The sequence below is a fragment of the Chenopodium album genome, chromosome 26, assembly GCF_948465745.1.
Source record: "Chenopodium album chromosome 26, dcCheAlbu1.1, whole genome shotgun sequence".
Classification (NCBI taxonomy): domain Eukaryota; kingdom Viridiplantae; phylum Streptophyta; class Magnoliopsida; order Caryophyllales; family Amaranthaceae; genus Chenopodium; species Chenopodium album.
In genome coordinates, this window is record NC_137859.1 from 4,879,557 (window position 1) to 4,903,161 (window position 23,605).

At 32.4% G+C, this 23,605-nt stretch overlaps 2 protein-coding genes across 3 annotated transcripts; both read left to right on the top strand.

Moving 5' to 3' along the window:
* The first annotated feature begins 667 nt into the window (after positions 1 to 667).
* Positions 668 to 10,089, top strand: LOC145617840 (casein kinase 1-like protein 2). 2 transcript variants are annotated; one of them, XM_081672594.1, is made up of 15 exons: positions 668 to 1,252; positions 1,380 to 1,420; positions 2,992 to 3,061; positions 3,173 to 3,321; positions 3,452 to 3,547; positions 3,692 to 3,762; positions 5,681 to 5,742; positions 5,880 to 5,943; positions 6,023 to 6,107; positions 6,184 to 6,310; positions 6,421 to 6,503; positions 6,595 to 6,649; positions 7,630 to 7,751; positions 9,505 to 9,827; positions 9,956 to 10,089. In XM_081672594.1, exons 1-14 carry the CDS (start codon positions 1,177 to 1,179, stop codon positions 9,784 to 9,786), a joined length of 1,383 nt encoding a protein of 460 aa, XP_081528720.1. In that variant the 5' UTR covers positions 668 to 1,176; the 3' UTR covers positions 9,787 to 9,827; positions 9,956 to 10,089. The 2 variants fall into 2 exon arrangements, with proteins under 2 accessions (XP_081528720.1, XP_081528719.1); XM_081672593.1 differs by having other exon boundaries at positions 9,505 to 10,089.
* Positions 10,090 to 13,263: 3,174 nt separating this feature from the next.
* LOC145616219 (disease resistance protein At4g27190-like) lies at positions 13,264 to 23,147 on the top strand. Its single transcript, XM_081670910.1, has 8 exons — positions 13,264 to 13,378; positions 13,543 to 14,120; positions 15,691 to 16,641; positions 18,227 to 19,514; positions 19,761 to 20,202; positions 20,407 to 20,571; positions 20,877 to 21,425; positions 22,933 to 23,147. Exons 2-8 carry the CDS (start codon positions 13,550 to 13,552, stop codon positions 22,933 to 22,935), a joined length of 3,969 nt encoding a protein of 1,322 aa, XP_081527036.1. The 5' UTR covers positions 13,264 to 13,378; positions 13,543 to 13,549; the 3' UTR covers positions 22,936 to 23,147.
* Positions 23,148 to 23,605: the final 458 nt, after the last annotated feature.

Consider the following 23,605-nt stretch of genomic DNA (forward strand, 5'->3'; position numbering starts at 1 on the left):
CAAAGAAGAAGATGTAATTTAGTTATTTATCTTTGTAATTGTGGATCTAGTAAGACTCTTGTGAGTAATTTGATGAAGGTAATTCATACTTCTTTTTTAAAAAGGTAATCCATAGTTTGTCATTCTTCATCTCAATTTACTAAGGCCTGTTCACATTTACTGAGCTGAACTGAACTAAACTGATTGGAGCTGAACTGAACTGATTGGAACTGAACTGAACTAAACTGAATTGAGCTAAAATGAATATTTTATGTGAGAGGGAAATTAAGAGCTAAACTGAACTGAACTGAAATTATGTAAATGTGAACAGACCCTAAGCATATGTTGGAAATGTTTATTGACTAAGTTTTTTTTTTTTTTTTTTTTTTGGAATTCTTTAGTATCAAGAGAAAAGCTAACCAGTAACCACACCAACCTGAGCTATCACCCACTCTCATAATTTTATTTTATTTTCTAAGTTTGTTAATGATAATTGGTACGAGTAGATAAATATTCCCAAATTTAAAAAAAAAAAAAAAACCAATTCTCTTAAATACAATAAACGAATCAAAATAACTTACTCGAATAATTCCCACATATTTTTATTGTTTTTAAAGATTTAAAAAGAAAATAGTAAAATACTTCAATTTAATAACCAAAGAAAATAAAAAAGAAAAAGGAAAAAAACAGAAAAAGGAGCTGTTATTGAACGCAACAGCGGCAAGGCTTCGTTGGATCAAATCGAAGCTGCGATACCATTTTCTCTCTCCTCTCTTCTTCCCCACTTTCTTTCTGCAATTCCTTTTTTTTTTTTTAATTTTTGTTTTTTGGATTTTCCTCATAATTTCCCACTTTTTCCATTTCAATTTCATAAATAAATTCATCCCTTAATTTTTTTTTTGAGGCTGAGGAAAATAAAATTTTGATTTTAAGAAAAATTTAGGAGGGAGAAAATTAAGGGAATTAAATAAAAAAGAATTTAATACCTTCCCTTTTTTTTTTTTTAATTAATTACTCCGTATTAATTTATTTAATTAGTAATTCCCTTTTGTTTTCAATGGGGGTTACCTTCCAATTTTCTCTTCATTTTCATAACAAAACACAAAAACCCAATTAGGGTTTGTTCGTCGATTGATTATTTTCCTTTATTTTTTTTAATTTTTTGAAATTTTTTCTGGAATATTGATTCAATTTTACATGGAACCTCGAGTTGGTAACAAGTTTCGGCTTGGTCGGAAGATCGGCAGTGGTTCCTTTGGAGAGATCTACCTTGGTTTGTTCTTCATTATAATTATTCTCATAATTTTTTTTTTAAATTTTATTTATCAGCTTTTTTATATTTATTTTGTGTGATTTTTCTTGATTTTTTGTTTTTATTTTTTTAAATTCTTTCTGGGTAGGCACCAATATACAAACCAATGAGGAGGTGGCAATCAAGCTTGTGAGTATTGCTTCACTAATATTAATGTGATTTATGTATTTAATTTTGGTCTTAGCTTTTGTAATGGAACTTCATTTATTAATCTGAAGTATATACTATATGATTAATTTTTGGTCTTTGTTGAATTGGTAAAGCAATTAGCTTTGTAATGTTAATGTTACTAGATACCGTGATATCATATTGTGCACTTTTGATGTGGAATATGTGTTTTACAGTGGAGATTTTCGGTTCATGATGTATCGAATGTTGATTTTGATTTTACTTACTTTGCCGTGTTGCCGTCTAGCTGTGATGTATTTGTTATGACTTATCAATATCAAGGATTGCTTTTCCTGTGTGAGTTGTGATTCCTTGTGAAGTAAAGTTGCGTGTCTTATTCGGGTTGCATTGTCTACGGGAGGTGTGTGTGTGTGTGTGTGTGGAGGGGGGGGGGGGTACCTTTGTTAAGATTTGGTTTTGCAGCTTCCATGTAATTGTGTTTGTTGATATTTAGATCTCCTGGCCAATTTTCTGAGATGTTCTACTGTTTTTTCAATGACAAATGAGTAATGACAGTAATATGTTCGTAGGGCTCTTCTGGGTCTTTAAGTTATGTTGCTGACTCCATAATTTTAGTGTTTTTAGTCTCTTGCACTTGGTGTCTATATTCTTTGCGATTTAACTGTAATTATAATGTCTGTGCTTAACCAGACCAGAGGAAGTAAAGGCGAAGTACTATAATTTAAAGCTGTTAGATATTGAGGGCACCTTGAATGCTCTAGATATCTTTTCTGTGATATTCAGTGTTTATATATGTCAGCAAAGCTGCAAGGACCTCTGAACTTTTACCTTCTATTTTTAATGGTGTCTAGGGACTTTGCATTTTTTCTATCCTTGACGATTTGCCGCCTTAGGTCTATCTACATTCATGTACAGCCATTGAGCCATACTTCCTTTGTTTTGCATTTCCTCAGTAACCCTACGATTCAATGAGTAGCTTGATACAAAAGAGGTGTCACATATCATGCTGTTAGCCTTTTCAGTGCTTGGTTTGGCCTTGGTAGTTATATAGCTTCATTAGAAGGTGATACACCGTTAACATATGTTCCAGTCCCATCCCAATTGCTCTTATTTGGCAACTGTTGGAGCTTTAAGGATAAATTCATTTTTGAAAATTGGAGCTACTGAACATTTCATTCAGTTTAGGTAATTGAATATGGATTATTCACTACTTAAACCCCTACGACAAAGAGTTGTGATTTTGTTACTAGCTTGCAGATTCGTGAAATTATTTTGCAATCTGGTGTTGTGATTGAATCATATTGTATCAAAGTTCATGGTCAATTTTGTTGTTCTATTGTCTTAGACGAGTGAGGAAAATAACATGTTGCAGCTGCTTAAGTCTATTTGTTGGTCCATGTGATGAAATCATGAAACAGGTTAAGTTATTCCAGTTCTGGGGTTGCATTTGATGTAGCTGTTATTTGATGATACTGATATGATTTCCTTCGACAGTTCTACCTGATAAATGAAAATTCTGCTACTGTGCCTTCCAATTTTGTGCTTTACTGACATCATTCAATGCTTTTCAGGAAAACGTGAAAACAAAGCACCCTCAACTGCTTTACGAGTCCAAATTGTATAAAATTCTGCAAGGAGGAAGTAATGAACTTATCTTCCATTCTCGACACTTAATTGATTCTAAAGCTGAATATAATAATATTATTTAACTGCATTTTGATATTAGTCTTTGATATTGTCTGATGTTGGCAGCTGGAATTCCTAATGTAAGATGGTTTGGTGTTGAAGGAGACTATAATGTTTTAGTCATAGATCTACTTGGTCCCAGCTTAGAAGATTTATTCAATTTCTGTAGTAGGAAGTTTTCACTGAAGACTGTTCTTATGCTTGCTGATCAGATGGTATTATATTTTGTTATTTTTTTTAAAATTTTTTTATTTTTTGAGGAAATTTTTTGTTAATTAGTTGATATTTGTTAATTATTTATTTTGTATGTCAAAATTATTAACTTAGTTGATATGACATTTTCAGATCAATCGAGTTGAATTTGTTCATTCTAAATCATTTTTGCATCGAGATATTAAGCCAGACAACTTCCTCATGGGATTAGGACGACGTGCAAATCAGGTGTGATTCTGTGTGATTGTTATTTGTAGAGAAGAGTGCGTGTATGACAGGGAGGAGTGGGGGAATGGGAGGGTTAGTTTCTCTTAGGAATATTATTAACTCTTCATTCTAATGCATCGTGTATAATTCACTAAACTTATGCAGGTTTACATGATTGATTTTGGTCTAGCAAAGAAGTATAGAGACAGTACAACCCATCAACATATTCCTTACAGGTGAGTTGTTGTGTTTCTTTTGCAACTCATTGTTGTTTCTTTGTGTCAAAATTCATTAGCCTACTGAAGTACTAAATATGTTGCTGCTGCTGTTCCATCATTACCTTCATCTTTGTCTTCATGGTCTTGTATCATCGTCATCATTATCCACAACATCATCTTCATCATCTATTATTTATTTATGCTCTCATCATAAACTAATTGTCTACATGCCTGAATGCATCCACTAGTCTATAATAAGAATCATGTTTGGCTAATGTTTGTGTTAATGTGGAATCATAAGTGGTTGCTTGTCTATCCTAAAGATAATTGTAGTCTGAGACTTGTATGTGGACCTGGTCTTAAATTTGGCTTGATCAAGTTCATTTTCCCGACCTTTTATTTTTCTTTGTTATAATGAAGTACTTAAGATTATATCATACATATGTATATATGAAGCTTGGCAATGAAATCATCTATCACATGTTATATGTGTATGCTCGTGCGTTCTGTTTATGCTACATATGAAAGCAAAGAACCCCTGTTTTCTTACAACTGTTATCTGACCATAAATATCCCCAACAACTCCAAACTTCTTCTGTTATATCATGTCCTCTAATGGCAAAATATATATGCAGTACTCTAACATAGTATATGATTTCCCCATGATTTGCAAGCTGAAAATATGTACTGTGTGTGCAAGTTAAACCCAATATGATTAGGTAAGCCTTGGTTATAGACTTATAGTATAATGTGTAGTTTCCGTGCAAATGCCTGTTGATTCTTGGCTTCTTGCTTGTCAGGGGAAATAAAAAATAAAATAAAAATGTACTACATTGCTTTCTTGATGAACCAACAGCAATAGGAAGTTTTTTTTAGTTATTTGTCATGCTAATTTGTCATCATGCAAGATGTTTTTCAAATATGCCCGGATGATTAGAGAAGAAGAAAAGAGAACTAAGAAATTACATAGAGTTTTCAGAAGAAGAATAAAAAAATGGAAAAATGATGTAATGGGAAGATAGAGGAAGGTTGTATTGATATAATCATTTTTTGTGAGGCTGACTCTCTCCTACAAAGAGAATTATCACAACAATCTGAAACTCATAATGATTCTTTCTCATCTCATCTTCCTGTTTATTACAAAACTGATTATCTAATATCTCTCACCATAAGGGCTAGATTGAAGGTAATGCATTAAGGGATCAATAACAAAAGAAAATGAAGGTGAGAAGAGGTGGTTGTGACTTGTGAGGGGATGAAGTAATGGAAGTGTCTTCTGGTGGGAGGGGGGGGGGGGGGTTAACTATTGCCCTCATATGGATTGTAATACTAATAGCTATCCTAGGGTGATGGTGGATTGGTGGGTAATATTACCCTCATTATGAGGATTCGGTTTTTCTGGCTCCGTGACCGGAAAAACCTAACATTCTTATCTTCTTCCTCATACCAGCACTACCTCATTCCCTTTACCCCCATGGCCCACTCCATCCCATTAATCACCATCTCTGCTCTTCATTTTCTTTGGTTTATTTATTTATTTTTTTTATTTTTATTTTTAATACCTCCTTAATGCATAACCTTTGATCCAAGGTTACCCTAAGAAACACTCTTTTATTCATGCATCACATTCCTCTGACAGAATTGACATTGTCTTCGAGCTATATACCCTCGACTGCACTTGCTGTAGATGATGTGGATAGGTGGCTGCCTACATTTAGTGTTGTAATTTTCCTTCAATTCTTATATCAAGTTTTCGTTGTGTTTTTTCTTACTTACTTTTGATGTTGCAGTTGTTTCTTTGTCCTGCCTACCTCTCACGTCCCTCTTCCCCCCCCCCCCCCCTTCACCCCTCTCCTAGATAAAATTGATGCTGAAGTGATTAACCGAACACTCATCTTCTAAAAAAATATGCGTGGTATTTGTCTGTTTGCTGTAGGGAGAACAAGAATTTGACTGGGACTGCTAGATATGCAAGCATGAACACTCACTTAGGAATCGGTATGGTTTGCCAGTCTATTGTCTATTGATAATTCCCCTCTCATTCTCCCACTTTCATAGTCTCATCTATAATGGCTGTTAAAGTAAATGCCATTTAAGTGGCTATTTTTAATGCTACAAGCAATTTTGATGTTCAGAACAAAGCCGGAGGGATGACTTAGAATCACTGGGTTATGTTCTTATGTATTTTTTAAGAGGAAGGTGAGCACTGGTTTTCTTGTTCAAAACACTTTTTCCCTTTCTTTTTATTTTGTTGGTATTGAGTCTCTATTTCTTGTAGTCTCCCCTGGCAGGGGCTGAAAGCTGGGACCAAGAAACAGAAGTATGAAAAAATTAGTGAGAAAAAGGTCTCGACATCTATTGAGGTAATTTGTCTCTTCCAGAAGCCTTTTCTATGGTTTGAAGTAATATATTGGTCTGCTAATTACCAATGTCTATCAGGCTCTATGTCGAGGTTATCCAACAGAATTTGCATCCTACTTCCATTATTGCCGTTCACTGCGGTTTGATGATAAGCCAGATTATGCCTATCTGAAAAGGATATTTCGTGACCTCTTTATTCGTGAAGGTATATAAGATTTGTCTATTTATTATTTTCTTATTATTATATTTTTTTGATGGGTATTTCGCTTTCCTTTAGGTTGCCTTGATTTTGATTGTGGTATTACTTTGGTTCAGGATTTCAGTTTGATTATGTCTTTGATTGGACTATTCTGAAGTATCAGCAATCTCAGATTGTTGCTCCCCCTCCACGCGCTCTTGTGAGTGAAATATGTCTTAGACTATTTTAAAATTTACGCCATTACGGCATTAGTGTTGATAATTTATGTATTTGTTTAATGACTGTATCAGGGTGCTGCTGGACCAAGCTCTGGGTTGCCTCATGGCGCTAGTGACAGACAGCCTGGTACGTTCTACAATATTACCTTCTTTCGTAAATTCTTCAATTCACCCACTTTTACATGTGTCCTCCAAAAACTGTTATACAACTATGCATTTGTGTGTTTGCTGAGTGTTTTTTTCTTTTATATTTTTAGATATGAAATATTACCATTTTTATATTACCACTGTGTTTTATAACTCTTTATATATATATATATATAAGCTAAGAGACAAACGCGATGCGTGTGTGTGCAATATATTAAAAAAAAAAAAAATCTATCAAGCTCGATTTAAAAATTGTTTGTCAAAAAAAGAAATAGCTATTATAAAACCATATTATTAAAAAATATATGACTATGAGTTCATGAGGCTAAATAACAGAGTGATTATCTCAAAAAAAAAAAAAAAGAAAAAAGAAAAAAAAGAAGGATGGTAGTTTTTTTTGAAAAAAGGTGGTAGTTTTTTTTTAAAAGGTGGTAGTTATTTTTATAAAGATTAGTTTTTTTAATTAAAAAAAAAGAAAAGAAAAAAAGAAAATGAGAAGGGTATTTTGGGAAAGAGAAATTTATCGCCCAAAACCCCTTCTCACTTTATATATTACTATAGATATATATTAGTGCTCAATTAGAGGAAGAGAGAAATAGAGTACAAGAAAGTCACCAAACAGAAGAATTGTCTATATATCGCGTAGCTACAATAAAAATCTGAGTAGAATACTTCTGATGATCCAATCCTGATAAATGGGTTGCATTTCCCAGTTCTGATGGTTCCTATTGTCCTTGTAAAAATTCTTTCTTGAGTAAACAATTTTAGGCTTCAAATGCTTTTTGTATGATATACTAATTGACTCCTCTTGTCCTCCAAAACTTGTCTAGGATTGTTACCATGTTCTCCATATAGATTTCTATATTTTGCATGGCTGTAGACTTTGTAGTATCTTTTTCATTCAAATTATTGCACCTACAACTTCTATTGAGCAAAGCTGATGAAAGTATTTTGTTGTAGGTGCTGAGGAAGGTAGACCTTCTAACTGGCTTTCTGCAGACTCAGCACGTAGGAGAATGCCGAGTTTGCCTAAGCAGAAAAGTCCTGTTGGAAATGATCCAGCTGCAGCCAAAGAACCCATGGTATGGTGTTTTTATTTATTTTATTTTATTTTATTTTATTTATTTATTATTTTTTTAAAAAAACATATCTTGCCACTTATACAAGCTGACTACTCCATGAATTGGTTCTTACATGTCATGCTTTAAAATTGATTCCTGAACATTGTAATTAGATTGTTAAGTATTTGACTACTGCTAGCTGTGAGCATGAATCAGCTGATAATAAATTTGGCATGACGTTGAGTACTTGATTAGTAATACGTATCCATGTACTGGGTTAGTGGAAGACTTTTCCTGTTGGATTTTGTTAATCTAGTCATACGCAGTATATCCTAATGCTAATTCTTTAATTAATGACCAGTAAAGCGAAAAGACGTTAAACCCACTTTGTTCACAAAGTATTTTTATGTTAGGTTTGGGCACACATTTTGATTGTTTTTAGTAGGGTGATGTAGAATGTCCGAGAGAAAGAGAAGTTAACTTTATTAGTAAGAAAAATTTCAGAAAAGAAAAAATAGAAGACAATTTCAGGGAGGTCGAAGTAAAGGTCAAGAGACTAAAGGTATATCCATCTTCCATGAAAATACAAGAGGCAGACTGAGATATTATGATTAAAAGCCATGAGCTGTAGCCAGTGGGTCATCATCAGAAGAATTCACAGCTTGAGCAGTAATAATCCAAAACTCCTGCAACAGTTAAACTAGCTCTCTAGAATTTTCCTCATTTCCTCCTTTGCTCGGGTTTATATCTTGGGACTTGGGTATAGCCATTGAAGAAGTTGCATTTCTCTTTACGAGTTTGCGATCTCACTTCCTCTGCGTAGCACTGTGTTTGATTACAAACTTGGGGGCAGGTCCGCAGGTTCTTTAGGTTCCATTAATTGATATTGGGGATTTCTGTGTGGGTTGTGCAAAGTGTGCGATTAGACATGAGAAAAACTGAAAACAAAATGCTTGTTATGTGTTTATTAGATTCAAAACTTATACTTTATGCCAGCAAAGTTACAGTAAACAGGATCCAATTTCTTATTTTGTTATCTTATATGGATGGTAATACCTTCATTTCAAAATGATTGTCATAAAGTGCTACTTAAGAGCTGCTATTGTTTAGCAAAGCCAATTATAGAAATCAACTAAGTAATCTGGGATCTGGTAGAGATGGGGAGAATAAGGGATAGGTGGCATGGTACTTAACTTGTTACCAATGGCAAATGAAAGTATATATATGTTGTCATTATGTCCATGTCATTACTTTGGACATGTAACTGTGTTTCCATGTCTCCTTAAGTCCAGAATTTTCGTTTAATGATGTTTAGAATCTTTAGATCCTATTTAAAGTTTGATACTCAACACTCGAGTCCTAAATAAAAATACGGAAATGGAAAGAAAGACATCCAGTATGGTGCTGGGAGTACTTAAAATAAATTTCATCAAACTACCCCCCACCCCTCGTAAAGAATAAAAACCGTCGTATAAAACTATTGTGCACCAATTTAAATTATGTGTCAGGCTCAATGTTCTGCGCATGCACTCTCAGTGTAAGTTGCTACCAAGGTTTTCAGGCATTTTTTTTTTTTTTGAAAGGAGGTATTTAGGCAATTTGTACTATGGTTTGGCTCATTGTCAGTGTTGCACTGTTTTCTTCATTGTTGGGGGTCTTATAAATATGATGCAAAGATACCTTTATGATCTTACTAAGTTCAGTTTTTTGTACTTGGATCCTAGCCATCAAAATTTTTCATTGACCTTATTGCTTTTCTTGGTCTCCTTGGCAGCTTTCTAGCTCTGCTGTGAGAACGAGCACATCAGCAAGGCGTGCTGCAGGGTCAAGTAGTCGGGATGCAGTGTTTGCTGGGAGTGATGCGGATGCCACTCGCCCTGGTTCTGGGGATCCTACTCTTCAGAAAGTTTCAAGTGGGCACCGTATATCTCCATTTGTGTCATCAGAGCATCCTCGTTCATTTTCTGCCAGGGTAGCGTCAAATGAACAAAATCTTGAATCTACCATCAAGAAAATCGAGGGCCTTAATGTTAGCAATGAAGAGAGGCTGCAGTAACAAGTATCTGCACAAAGCTTTTAGACGTCACTTTCCCCCATGTAAATCTCAAATATTAGTCTGTTTTATGGACCATAAGTGTTTTTCTTTCTTTTTCCCCCCACTTTCAAATTTAGGTTCTGCATGCTGTTCTTTTTCTTTCCCTCTTATTGTTTTTTAAATTTTTTAGGACAGGCGAAAGCCAGAAAATTGAAGGCATGAAACCAGAAGAGGTAAGTACTGTGGAAGCACCTGTAAAGAAGTTTTAATAGAGTCCCCATTAATTGAGGTGGGATGCAGAATATTTACGTCTTGGTCGAATCATTTCCATGCTTAGAATTATTTGATTTTCGTGTTTTACCACCTAACGGGAAAAAAAATTATTTTGGTTTCATCATCACTTAACAAATTTTGTCCAAGAACCCATTAATGGCGCTTACCACATTGTCTCTTCCCATTGTTTTCCACCATAAACCTTCTTCATCCTCATTCTTCAAATGTCCAACCTCCCCAATTTTACTGTTTTACCTATTCAATTCCTTCAAATCTTCAATTTATATAATTTTTTTTTTACAAATAAAGTAGTAATGCGGTGTATTGTATTTCTGAACTAAAGCATTTCAGTTCAATCCCCTGTTAAATCGCTTTGTATTTTCCAACTATCAACAAGAATAGTCACATATTTATGTTGGTAAACCACTACATAAGACAATTTTTTTTTTTTTTGAGGGAAACTACATAAGACAATTAATGATTCCAAATTGAAAAATCATGGATTGACCTTAATTGCTTTTATTTCCATCAACTTTTCTATTTCCTTCCTCATCATTTGTTGCTTTCTCTCTCTTGCTTGTATATTACTGGCTACCATCACCGACCATCACCAAATACAGCCGCATAACTCCGCCCTTAAATGCTTAAAGCAACCCAAAATCTTTGGTTCCTTCCCTCTAAAATAACCCAAAAAAAAAACTATTTCTCTAATGTCATCTACGTAATATGATTAATCCTAAATATTACATCCGTTTCATATTATTTGCAACGGTTAGACATTTTTCCTCTCTACTCTGTCAAATCGTTGCAAATAATATAAAATGGAGGTAGTAAGTAAATATAACCCTAAATAATAATTCTAACGTGTTTGTGTAATTGCACGTTTTGCTTATAAGACCATTGATGTTGAGTATTCTTTCACATGTATGAGTCTTACTTTCTTGCCAAAACTTTAATTGAGCTATTTTCTCGGCTTAAAAATTAATGACATGAATTGAGACATGTTTTGACACACAAAATGAGACAATTTTAGTTATTTTTTTTTTTGTTAATTTTGACGTGTAATTGGATTTATAAGGGTCAAATTGATCCTCAAAACCTTAACTATGAAATTTAGTCGACTTAAAAATAAAAGTGCGCTAATCGAACTTAGTACGCAATTAAAAACAGACATTTATACGGAGTACTAATTTTGTTTGTTGATTTTTGTCCTCATTTTGACCCGTTAAGAGCCAAAATGTCCTTCAAAATTAAACCTTAAGCGAATGATTTTCTCGACTTAAAATAGTGACATGCAAACTAAGATATTGCCAGAAAATGGCTTATGTCCCAACTAAGGGCCTGTTCTCATTGACTGAGCTGAGCTGAAGTGAAGTGAAGTGAACTGAACTGAAATGAATATTTTACAAGAGAAGGAAATTAGGAGCAGAAGTACTAGGGGTGTCCATAATTCGGATAAAAACCGAAATCCAATCCAATCCAAACCGAATTATCAATTCGGATCGGATCCGAACTTTAAATCGGATTGGATCGGATTGAGATTTTTTGGAAATTCGGATTTTCGGATTGGATCGGATTTACCCTAATTGGATCCAATCCAAACCGAAAACCGAATTGTAAAATTAAGCTTGTATAAATATGGATTTCTTTATTTTTTGAAGTTTAGCTCAAATACTTACTACTACAAAAAATAAATTAGGGAGACTTTGTATTAATTAATTAATGACTTGACGTTGAACTATTTATTTTACTCATTATTTTAAAGACTTTTATTTGTATTAAAGCTTTATTTTTATAATTGTATTAGGAGGTAAAAAATAATGCATTATAATTCGGATTTTCGGATCGGATCCAAATAACCGAATTTTAATTCGGATTGGATTGGATTGGATCAAGAGAGAAATTCGGATCGGATCGGATTGAAAAATTGAAAACCGAATTATATTCGGATTGGATCGGATTCGGACTAAATCCAAATCGAAAACCGAACGGACACCCCTAAGCAGAACTGAGCTGAGCAGAACTGAGTTGAACTAGACTGAACTGAACTGAATTCCAACGTAAGACAACATGGCCTAACAACCAAAAGCCTTATAAGGTTAAGGTTTGCCATTTCGTACATAAAAGGTCATTTCTCATAAATTTTCATAAAATCATCCTTAACCTAAAAGAGATGTATTGTCATTGACAATAGGTCCCATATCCTTCAAGTTATGAGGCCATCCCTAGCTTGTTTTTGAGAATAAATTACATAAAAGGTCTTTTTTTAACAAAATGAACTACATTATGTTAGTTATATTTCAAACGACCACTATAAAATTTTCAATATTACAGGTGTTGTTGAATTATTTATTTAGTTGCATCTTTACACTTCTAAGTTCTATTGATCCTTTGATTCAGAGTGCCATTAAAATAGAATAGCGTGTACATAATGGTTTTGTCCTTGAAAAATATGGAATAAAGAATAATCAATTAACAACATAAACAAGCAATTTCTTTGGTTCCCGAGCATTACTTTAGAATCGAGTTACTTTACAAAAGTTGGGGAAAAAAAAAGGGAAAAAAAATCTACATGTGATATGCATGGCAGTGCTTATATATCTTTATTACTTGTAATGTACTTCAAGTCCTTTAAAAATTTTCCTTAAATGATTGAGTTAATGAAGATTTTCCTTTTGGTAAAACAACACTAACTGAGTTAAGCATATTGCACCAAAATGATAAAAATTAAAACTCTAGAGCACCAAAATGAGATAATTTAACCATATGGACATTGAAGCTTGTAACATAGTCATTGACTATAATTGACTACAAGTCTACAATAGCATAAAAAAGGTCAAATTAAATACGGAGTACAAAGTATATTTTAGGACAATATACTAACTGGAATTATTTCAGTCTTTAATTTTAATTCGTCAAAATGAAACGTCTAATCTCAAGACACAGTACGAAAGTTTCTACATAAGCCCTTAAGCCTTAACGTTACAAAAGAGGCAACACCATTTGCTTGTGATCCAATCAATACTATATTCTTGAGCGTATGCCGTAGAGCTTAGGATATTAAATGGACCTAATGAGGTGAGGAATAAATTAAATTCTTGAAACCTAAGTAAAGACCTGATGCTAAGAAAACAACTGGGGTAAAGGCATTTAAAATTCCTGGTGTAAGTAATACGAAGTACGTACTACTTATTATTTGACTATAAATATAAGGACATGAGGCTGCTTTGATATTCATATACCACAAATATACATAAAACATACTAATACTTGTTTATATCAACGAAAATATGAAAGTCTGATTCAAAGAAGCACGTTGTAAATAAGCGCGCAATTCAAGGTAATTAGATAATTTGATTCACAGTAGTTCTAATTAATACTTTAATAGCATTTTAGTCTTTGTTTTCATATATTCTTTATATCATTAAGATACTGTTATTTATTTCCCTCAGATCAATCATATTCGAATGTAAATCTGATGTAGTTTTTTTTTTTCTATCACAGCAAGAGCATGATGGCTAGTGAAGCCGGGAATGCAGCCACAGATTGTGCCAAGACTCTCGTATTTGATAAACTAAAAGAATGCTACTCGTACATAAAAAAGTACAATGATAACATAAAACAATTGCAAGATAAGCACAAACTTCTGGATGGTTACAAGATTACCATAAGCAATACAGTCGATCAGTCATGTAATGAAAAGTTGCATAGAAGTACACAAGTCACTGATAATTGGCTTGAGAGTGTAAGGGGCATTGGGCAAGATGAGAAGTTGCTGGAACTCATTGATGACGACAACAGAAAAGCCAAAGATCAGTGTTGCTCTGGCCGTCTTCATTGCAATTTGTATCAACGTTATAAAATGAGCAAAATGGCAGAAAGAAAGGCCGCAGAAATTGAGGAAATAATCAACAAGACACCAAAGGATCCAATGATCACTGAACCTAAGGAAATTCCATCTGTCTTTGACACTAATGATTACTCAAGCGTGCATTCCAGAGTGCAGCTTAAGAACAAAGTAATTGACAAGTTACAAGATGACCAAGTTGATGCTGTTGGCATAGCTGGCATGGGAGCCATAGGTAAACTTCTTATAAACTTTATTCTTTTATATTTTATGCAGTTTCTAAGTGAATGTAAATACTAGAAGCATACATTAATTAATTATCTGAAAATCTCACGCCAATTTTCTACTTCAGCAATTATTTAAGCTTAAATCTAATATCATCTAAGTCAAGTAGTCAACTGTATTAGTAATGTTTTTTTTTTTTGGACGCAAGAAATGTTATTGAGGATGCGATTTAACTATTTCTCTGGTACATTTTCGTACAAGTCAAATGATACTTAGACTTCTACTTGTATGTCATATCATGCATGCTCATCATCAGTTGACTACTTGACTTAGATGATATTAGATGTTGGCCAGAAATGAGTTGGACATTTGATTTGGTTCAAACTTTTATCAAGCATCAATGGATCATATTGTGCGTGTGTGTTTTATTTAATTATTTATTTATTATGCAAGAATGATCATCATATAAATTCATAAATGATACAATCCACAAAATTAATTACTACGGGCTTGTTTGACATTGCTTATCGTTTTCAATTTTCTGTTTTTTTGGAAAACAAAAATCCAAAAACAAGAAACAAGAAAAAGGTGTTTCCATTTTTTATTGTCAGTTTTCAAAATTATCTTAATTTTAATAAGTTTGACTATTCTTTTATTTATTATACAACATCTATCATATGATTTTGAAATACAAAAAACTAAAAAACCAAAAACCACAGCGATAGATGCCAAACGAACCCGTACCTTAACTAGTTTCTTTCAAAAAAAAAAAAAAAAAAAAAAAAATTGTACCTTAAGGTCCTTAACTAGTTTTTGAAGTTCGATCAGATCAACAACTTATATAATTTATACAAAAGAAATAAATTAACAAGTAAGATTTTTTTTTTTTTTTTTAATACATGGTTGAATATATTTAAGTTCAAACATGTACATTGGTGCGTGATTGTGCAAACAAATAGGTTCGAATAGTCAAAAGATTAAAGAAAAACTTGAATAAGTACGCTCAGTCCTAGAAGCTAGATACATATGATATACTCTGTAATAATATAAAGTTTCATAATCTTAACTTTTTAATATTTTTATATTAATATTTGGTGAAAACAAATTTTATCATGAAAAATATTGCTAAATAAATATTACTACTTCATAGTATTAATTATATATATTTTTAATTAATATTTAAGATCAAACTATTTAATGCATTGACCTACGTATCAAGCCTAAATGTGTTATAATTTTTTGATAAAGAGAGTATACAAATCAATTATCCAAATTCGAAACAATTAAACTGATCGTTAATCGGTGGCACAATTACCGATTAATTATATTTGTTATTTGAATTCTATAAGAAAAAATTGAAGCTGCTATTGAATTTTTCCTTTTCCTTATAGCATGGCATGTTGAAGTAGCTAGATTAACGTTGCACATGCACAGTATGTAGTTGTATCTTTTTTTGGTGCAAACGCTGCACAGTAATTGTTGTGATGCATGAATATATATATGTGGTGATGTCTGATCGATGTGTATAATTGTTGTGATGCATGAATATGTGGTGATGTTTGATGTGTATAATGTGACAGGTAAAACAACATTGGTTAAAGAAATTGCCAACAAAGCAGCAAAAGATATGTTTGATGAAATTGTGATGGCTGAAGTTTCTGAAGCACCAAATGTGGAACGCATTCAAGATCAGATTGCAGAGCGACTTGGTCTGAATTTACGCGATTTGCACAGCATAAGGGAGAGGGCAAATAGACTACGTGAGAGACTGAAGAATGTGAAGTCTAAGAAAGGACAAGCTGCGGCAACAAAGATCCTCATAATATTGGACAACGTCTGGAAGAATCTTAATTTGGTTGAAGTGGGGATTCCTCAGCCTCAAAACACACAAAACTTTTGCTGCAAACTGTTGGTGACTAGTAGGCTGGAGAAAGTGTGTGAAGATATGGGAGTATTGCCAGATAATATATGCAAAGTAGAGCCGTTGAAAGATGATGAAGCAAGGGATCTTTTTCGACAAATTGTTGGAGTAGAATCCTACGACGATGAAACAAAAGACCAAAAAGAGGCCGTGGAGAAGAGACTGCTGCGCAAGTGTGGAGGACTACCACTTACCATTGTGGCGTTAGCAAAAGTGCTCAAGAATAAAGAGTCGTTGTTAACCTGGGAATATTTTGCAACTGAATTGGAAAAACCTATCTCAAACAGTGTTGCTATGATTAGTGATGTTCATCGTCAAGCTTACTCGATTTTCGAAACAAGTTACAGGCTCATTGAGAGTGAAGAGAAAAAAAGGTTTTTCTTGCTTGCTTGTTTGTTTCCCTCCGGTGCAAGTATACCTGTTGAAGAATTGATGAGATACGGCATTGGATTAGACTTGTTTGAACATGTTAACGACCTCATCGAAGCCAAGAAGCTGGCCAACAGTTGGATTGATGAACTCAAATCGTCAGCTTTGCTGTTAGAAGATGAGCGTGAAGGCCATGTTAGGATCCATGATGTGGTTCGGGCAGCTAAAACATCTCAAAAAGGTATGAATGTCAGGCGGCCGGTTTTATTTACCCATTTGGTTTAATCTTATTTTAGATAATTGCACGGTTAGTATAATTAATCATTTTTATAATTTATGTTTAGTTGCATTATATTTTAATAATTTCATTTGAAGATTAGAATTAGATATAAAAATAATATACACTTTGAGAAAGTAAAAAAAAAAATTTAAATCACGATTAAACATCAAACAAATTAAGTATGTGAAACTATAAATTGGGAGAGAAACTTGGTTACTTAAATTTTATATAGAAATTTATGCTTTGAAGTTTGAACTCAAAAATATAGATTAAAAATAAAAATAAAAAAACCACTAATAATTGATGACATCATACATAGAATTGAAGGTAAAATTTTTAATGTGAAAATGACACGTAGGATTAGTTTGAAGGTTAATGATGTCAACAATTTTTTTTATTTTTTTTATTATTATTTTTTTATAATAGTTAATATATAGAAAGTTCAAATAGATACCTACTCAAGAGTTTAGCTTAGATATAACTTATATTTTTTTTCCGTTCCAGATAACTTTTTATCCAACAAAATCCAATATACTTGTAGCTTTTTAGGTACGCACAAATAAGACAATTTCAAATATAATGATCTTTAGATATGTTTGACAAATTATGTTGAATCAAATATGAGGTTTTTTTTTTCTCTTTCATACCACATTGTCTATTTTATCTTCTCTCTTCTCTAATATCCCCCTTTATATATATATATATATATATATATATATATATATATATATATATATATATACACACACATATATATATATATATACATATACACATATATATATATATATATACACATATATATATATATATATATATATATACACATACATATATAGAATAGGCCCATATGTGAAAAAACATACTTATATGAGAACTGATCTAGAATTTAGAACATTTAAGTAAAAATTTAGAACATATAATTAAAAATTTTGATCACATGATTTTGCACTTCAAAACACATGGTTTAAAATTTAGAACACACGAGTAATAATTTTAAACATCTATGTGAGTAATAATTTAGAACATTTGATTTTGGATTTAGAACGTGTGGTTAAAAATTTTAAAAACTTGATTTATAATTTAGAGAATTTGAATAAAATTTAGAAAATTTGATTTAAGATTTAGAACATGTGAATAAAATTTAAGAACACTATATATTGAATTTCGAACATATATATGAATAAAAATTAAAAATACAAGATTTTAGCATTTAGAACATGTGAGTAAAAGTTTAGAACATACGAGTAATAATTTAGAACATATAATTAGAAATCTTAGAACACAATTTAAAAATTTAAAACATATAAGTTAAAATTTAGTTTAAATAATTTAAAATTTAGAACATGTGAGTAATACTTTAAAACATTTGATTTAAGTCATTTCAGATTTGGAACACATGATTTAAAATTTAGAACATCTGATGTTAAAGTTAGAATATACGAGTACAAATTTAGAACATAAGAGTGTTCTCACATATGAAAGATTTCTCACATGAAGAGGAATTCTCACAAATCTTCCCTTACTACTATGAAATGGAATGCAGGTAAAGACATGTTGATGGTAGAAGCCTTTCCTCGATGGTTGTCATTGGAAACTCGCCAAAAGTACTATGCTATTTCTCTGATGTCAGGTGCCGATCATTCTCAATTGGATGGACTCAACTCCGACAAACTTCAAATTCTGATATTAGATAGGAGCCAACCTCGTGATGGATTTTCAGATGGTTTCTTTCAAGGGATGACAAATCTAAAGGTTTTAGTATTGAAAGGAATGAAGTTTACACCAGGGTTGCCGGACTCTATAAGAAAATTGAAGAAGAGTCTTAGAACGTTGCTGTTGGAGAAGTGTGAGTTGGGAAATATTACAGTAATTGGTGAGTTGACCAACCTTATTGTTCTTAGTTTATATGGATCATCTATGGAGGAAATACCAGAGGCAATAGGGAATCTTTGTCGTCTTCGTTTGTTGGATCTGACAGAGTGCAATATTGAGAGAAATGGAATAGCAGCTAATGTCCTTTCTAAGCTCTCTCTGTTGGAAGGACTTTACGCTTTTAGTTATAGTACGACACCATGGACATATAATAATGATGGTTCTAAAAAAGGTGAAAATGCATATTATGCCCGCATTGCCGAGTTGAATAATTTGAGTTTCCTCAAACTATTTGAGTTAGGAGTGAAATTCAATGATTGGCCAATTGATGATGATCAACTCCAATTTCTCAATAATCTCCATCACTTTCGTATATCTTTTGGACATAATTATTGGGCACTTCCAAGAGGGTACTCTCGTGCTTTAACCTTCATTAAGAACGATTCTTGGTCATCAATTGTAAAATGTAATAGTGCAAGGGTATTACTTGAGAAGACTTATTATTTAAAGTTATATGACATGTTTCATATAAGGGCTCTCCAACATATTAATGATGACATCCAACAACAACAACAAGATGATGAAACCAAAATGCAGTTGGGAATTACTAATATTCACTTTTCACATTTGCAAAACCTGGATGTTTTATATTGCCCAAAGATGCAGTCTCTCTCATCTACATCTTTCAAGGCACCCAACTTGACTCATCTACGAATAGGTCATTGCTCAAGTATGAAATACATATTTATGGAGCATGATGATGCTGATCATCAACTGAATAATGCACATGGAGATCCACATATTACTGATCCATTTCCTTGTTTGAAGGATATGAAGCTAACCTATCTTCCAGAATTGGAAAGTGTAACAGGTTTAATCAAACGGGGTTCTGGCACCACTGATGATGATGATGAGCAACATGGACATCATATTCTATTCAATCATAAGGTACCTAATATGTTTCTTTATTCTACCCCTGGCCTTAAAAACTAGTTTTAATTTCTGATATAATATTTAATACTCATACTCTAAACTAACCATTCTCTTGAGCTATTAATTATGTCTTCCAAAAACTTTCCATTCTTTTAACGTGGGTTATGACTGCAAACAATATTCCCATCGCTGGAAGATTTGACATTGAAAGTTTGTGATAAAATAGTACAATTGTGGGAAGTGAATTGTAAGGAGATGATTTACTATTCCAGCTTTACCAATTTGCGCTACTTACAAATTCATGGATGTAAGAAACTTGAAAGTTTGGGATCCCTCTCGATAGCAACTGCACTTGTACAACTGAAAACATTAGCCATATGGGAGTGTCCATTACTAAAGGAAGTCATAAGTTCCAATGAAGAGGAGGGAATAATAAAGGGAATAAAGGCTCCTATATTTGCTGATGAAATCTTTCCATCCCTTGAAAGTGTTGAGCTAGATTACTGCGCCAAATTGAAGATGTTAATGTCAATAACAGGAGAAAATCTGAATAATGCACAAGGAGATCCACATATTACTATTACATTTCCTTGTTTGAAGCGAATGAAGCTAAAGCATCTTCCGAAATTGGAAAGTGTAACAGGTTTAATCAAAAGTTCCAACACCACTAATGATAATCATCAAACTGGACATCATATTCTTTTCAATCATAAGGTACCATATGAAAAATGCGTTTTAATATGTCTATTGTATACTTTGTCTACTTTACCCATCAAATTAAAAAAAAAAAAAAAAAACCTTTTAATTTTTGTTATTACATATTCATACTCTTATTACTTTAAGCTAACCATTCTCTAGAGGTAATAATTCTTCCAAAAATTTCAACACCTGATGGTTTTTCTTTGCGAAAAGATGCAGTCTCTCTCATCTACACTTTTCAAGGGACCCAACTTGACTCATTTAGAATTATTATACTGCTCAAGTATGAAATACATATTTATGGAGCATGATGATGCTGATCATCAACTGAATAATGCACATGGAGATCCACATCATATTACTGTTCCATTTCCTTATTTGAAGGTAATGTTCCTGAAATTCCTTCCAGAATTGAAAAGCGTAACAGGTTTAATCTAACGGGGTTCTGGCACCACTAATGATGATGATGATGATGATGATGAGCAACCTGGACATCATATTCTATTCAATCATAAGGTACCTAATATGTTTCTTTATTCTACCCCATTAAAATTAAACTAGTTTTAATTTCTGATATAATTTAATACTCTTACTCTAAACTAACCATTCTCTTGAGCTATTCATTAATTATATCTTCCAAAAAATTTCCATTGTGGATTACATGCTCTATATATATCAACTACTTGCAGATAATGTTCCCATCGCTGGAAGACTTGACATTGGATGAATGTTACAAAATAGTACAATTGTGGGAAGTGAATTGTAAGAAGATGACTTACTATTCCAGCTTTAACAATTTGCGCCTCTTAGAAATCAGGGAATGTGAGAAACTTGAAAGTTTGGGATCCCTCTCGATAGCAACTGCACTTGTACAACTGAAAACATTATCCATATACTACTGTCCACTTCTAAGGGAAGTCATAATTTCCAATGAAGAGGAGGAAATAAAGGCTCCTATATTTGCTGATGAAATCTTTCCATCCCTTGAAAGTGTTAAGCTAGAAATCTGCTACGAATTGAAGACGTTCATATCAATACCAGGAGAAGATGTTAAGGATCAAGTTGTTAAGTTGTCATCTTTGCAACACCTGGATATTGACGAATGTCCAGAGATGCGGTCGTTTGGACCCATTTTAAAGGCACCCAATTTAAAACAAATTACATATGATATGAAAAATTATCCAGTGGATGAGACTACAGACATTAATTCTTTTCTCCAAAACAGGCAACAACCCAAGGTATCGCACTCCACGTACAATACATGATTTTATATGATTTACTTGTGTATATTTATATTTTTTAACTTACTTGTACGTATTTTACTTTAAACATACCTTCTAAAATACTACGAGTACGTACTTTTTTTCTTCAAAACTAACTCATCTTTTTTATTTTTTATTTTTTTGGGGAGAGGGGATGTATATCAAACCACTTTAAATGACACTTGATTTTTAAGCCTCTAAGTTAGCTGCTAAACAATCTGATTATGTCCCCATTTCCACCCCATGATTTATAATTAGCTAACCAAATGTGTGTCTAAAGAAAAAGTGCAATGAATTCATTTAATTTAGACCCATATGAAATCTATATCTATCTATATCTACTACCTCCGGTTTGTATTATATGCAATTTTGGTGGATTATTTGTGAGATATAAAAAATTCCAAAGTTTCATATAATACGAACCGGAGGAAGTACATAGTATTTAAAAACACAAACCACAAATTATGACACATAGCATCACAATTCACAAGTCACTCATCACCAGCATATGCCACATGTCACATCCCTTAATATTTTTTGCTTGAGTCTTTTATGAATTCTACACCTTGCAAATTCAAGTAAGAAAATGAAATATTTCATTTCCACCATAATAAAATAATGTTTAATTAATTAGTACACATTACATAAACATATGAATTATTATAAAAATTGTCTTTTCATCTCCTAGACTTTATATATAATCTAAACTAATACTTCGTATGTCATGTATATATATCTAACTAAATTCCTTCACGTTCTTTCACAGTTCTACCCGGCCCTCACCCTTTTTTTCTTTTTAGTTTTAGAAATGAAACAATTACTTCATATAAAAGCATACCTATATATGAAATCATTAACCCAAGTAACAACCTGTGCACTGAACATGCCAAAAATCTAGTTTGGTTTAATTTAATTAGCTTAGATTCAATGAAATCCTTCTTTCTTGGCATATTATAAAATGTCACATAAGCTAGACAACTTTTGGCAATCAAAACAAATATTATAAATGAAATCCCTACATTTTATAATAATTGATGCACGTTGACTTCTCACTATTCATATGTTTACTACTCCGTATAACGTTAACTAAGACTAATGTTACCATATCATAAGCTAGACTAGTGTGTGTGTTTTTAATGCATGATTATTTTTATTTAGGGTCAAATTAGTTCTGCATTGATAAATGTATTAACTTTGACTATGATTTTTTTTTTTTTTTTTTAATCATGGAACAGAGGTAATAATACATATAAAATGATATACTACGTAGTTTTGAAATCTGTGCACATTTGAGATCAGAGTATATAGTTTTATTTGATCAGTATTTTGTACAGAGATTGAATACTCTAAATGGAGGTGCTCTAAAAGATATTGAGAAAAAAAAAAAAAAAAAAAAAAAAAAAAAAAAAAAAAAGAAGTGTAGTGATCAATTTGATTCAAATAACAATCATGCTGAATCTTAACTATTACGTTTGCCATGCAGTGAAAGGATCATCGAAGATTAGAGCAAAAGAGAAGCGAGTTGTATATGTGACAAAAACCAAAATCCAAGAAATTAATAGTTTGCATAATTGCATGTGTATGTCTTTGTAAATAAATATGGTAGTAGCTAAAGTATCTCATTTTCTTTTCCTGTAGTTCCACTGTATTTACAATAACCTTTGTATGGAATTTGTGTAATAAGATTGTAATAATATATGGGAGTAGATATACTGAAACCCTATGCAAAAATAAGGTGTAAATATTGGATTTAAGTAAAATAAAATTAAAAAATTGTATATGTACTGTATTGTATTTAGTTATGATAAATAAAACAAAGTATGATCACTTATAACATGATAATTATTGATAACAATCATCAGAATTATTTTAACTGTAACATTCTCCATTGCAGTGAAAAGATCATCGAAGATCTAAGCAGAGGAAGGACGAGTTTTAGTGAAAAGATCATCGAAGATCTAAGCAGAGGAAGGACGAGTTTTATAATCAAAAGCCTTGCATAGAATAATCCTTACTACATCCATCCAAATCAAGTTTTCTTCTAGACATTGTCCAAGTTTACTATGAGAATCTTAATTGTACCTTTAACCTTAAACAATTATTTGAAGACTAATAAAATGTTTAACCCTAGAAAAGATAAACTTGATTTTTATATG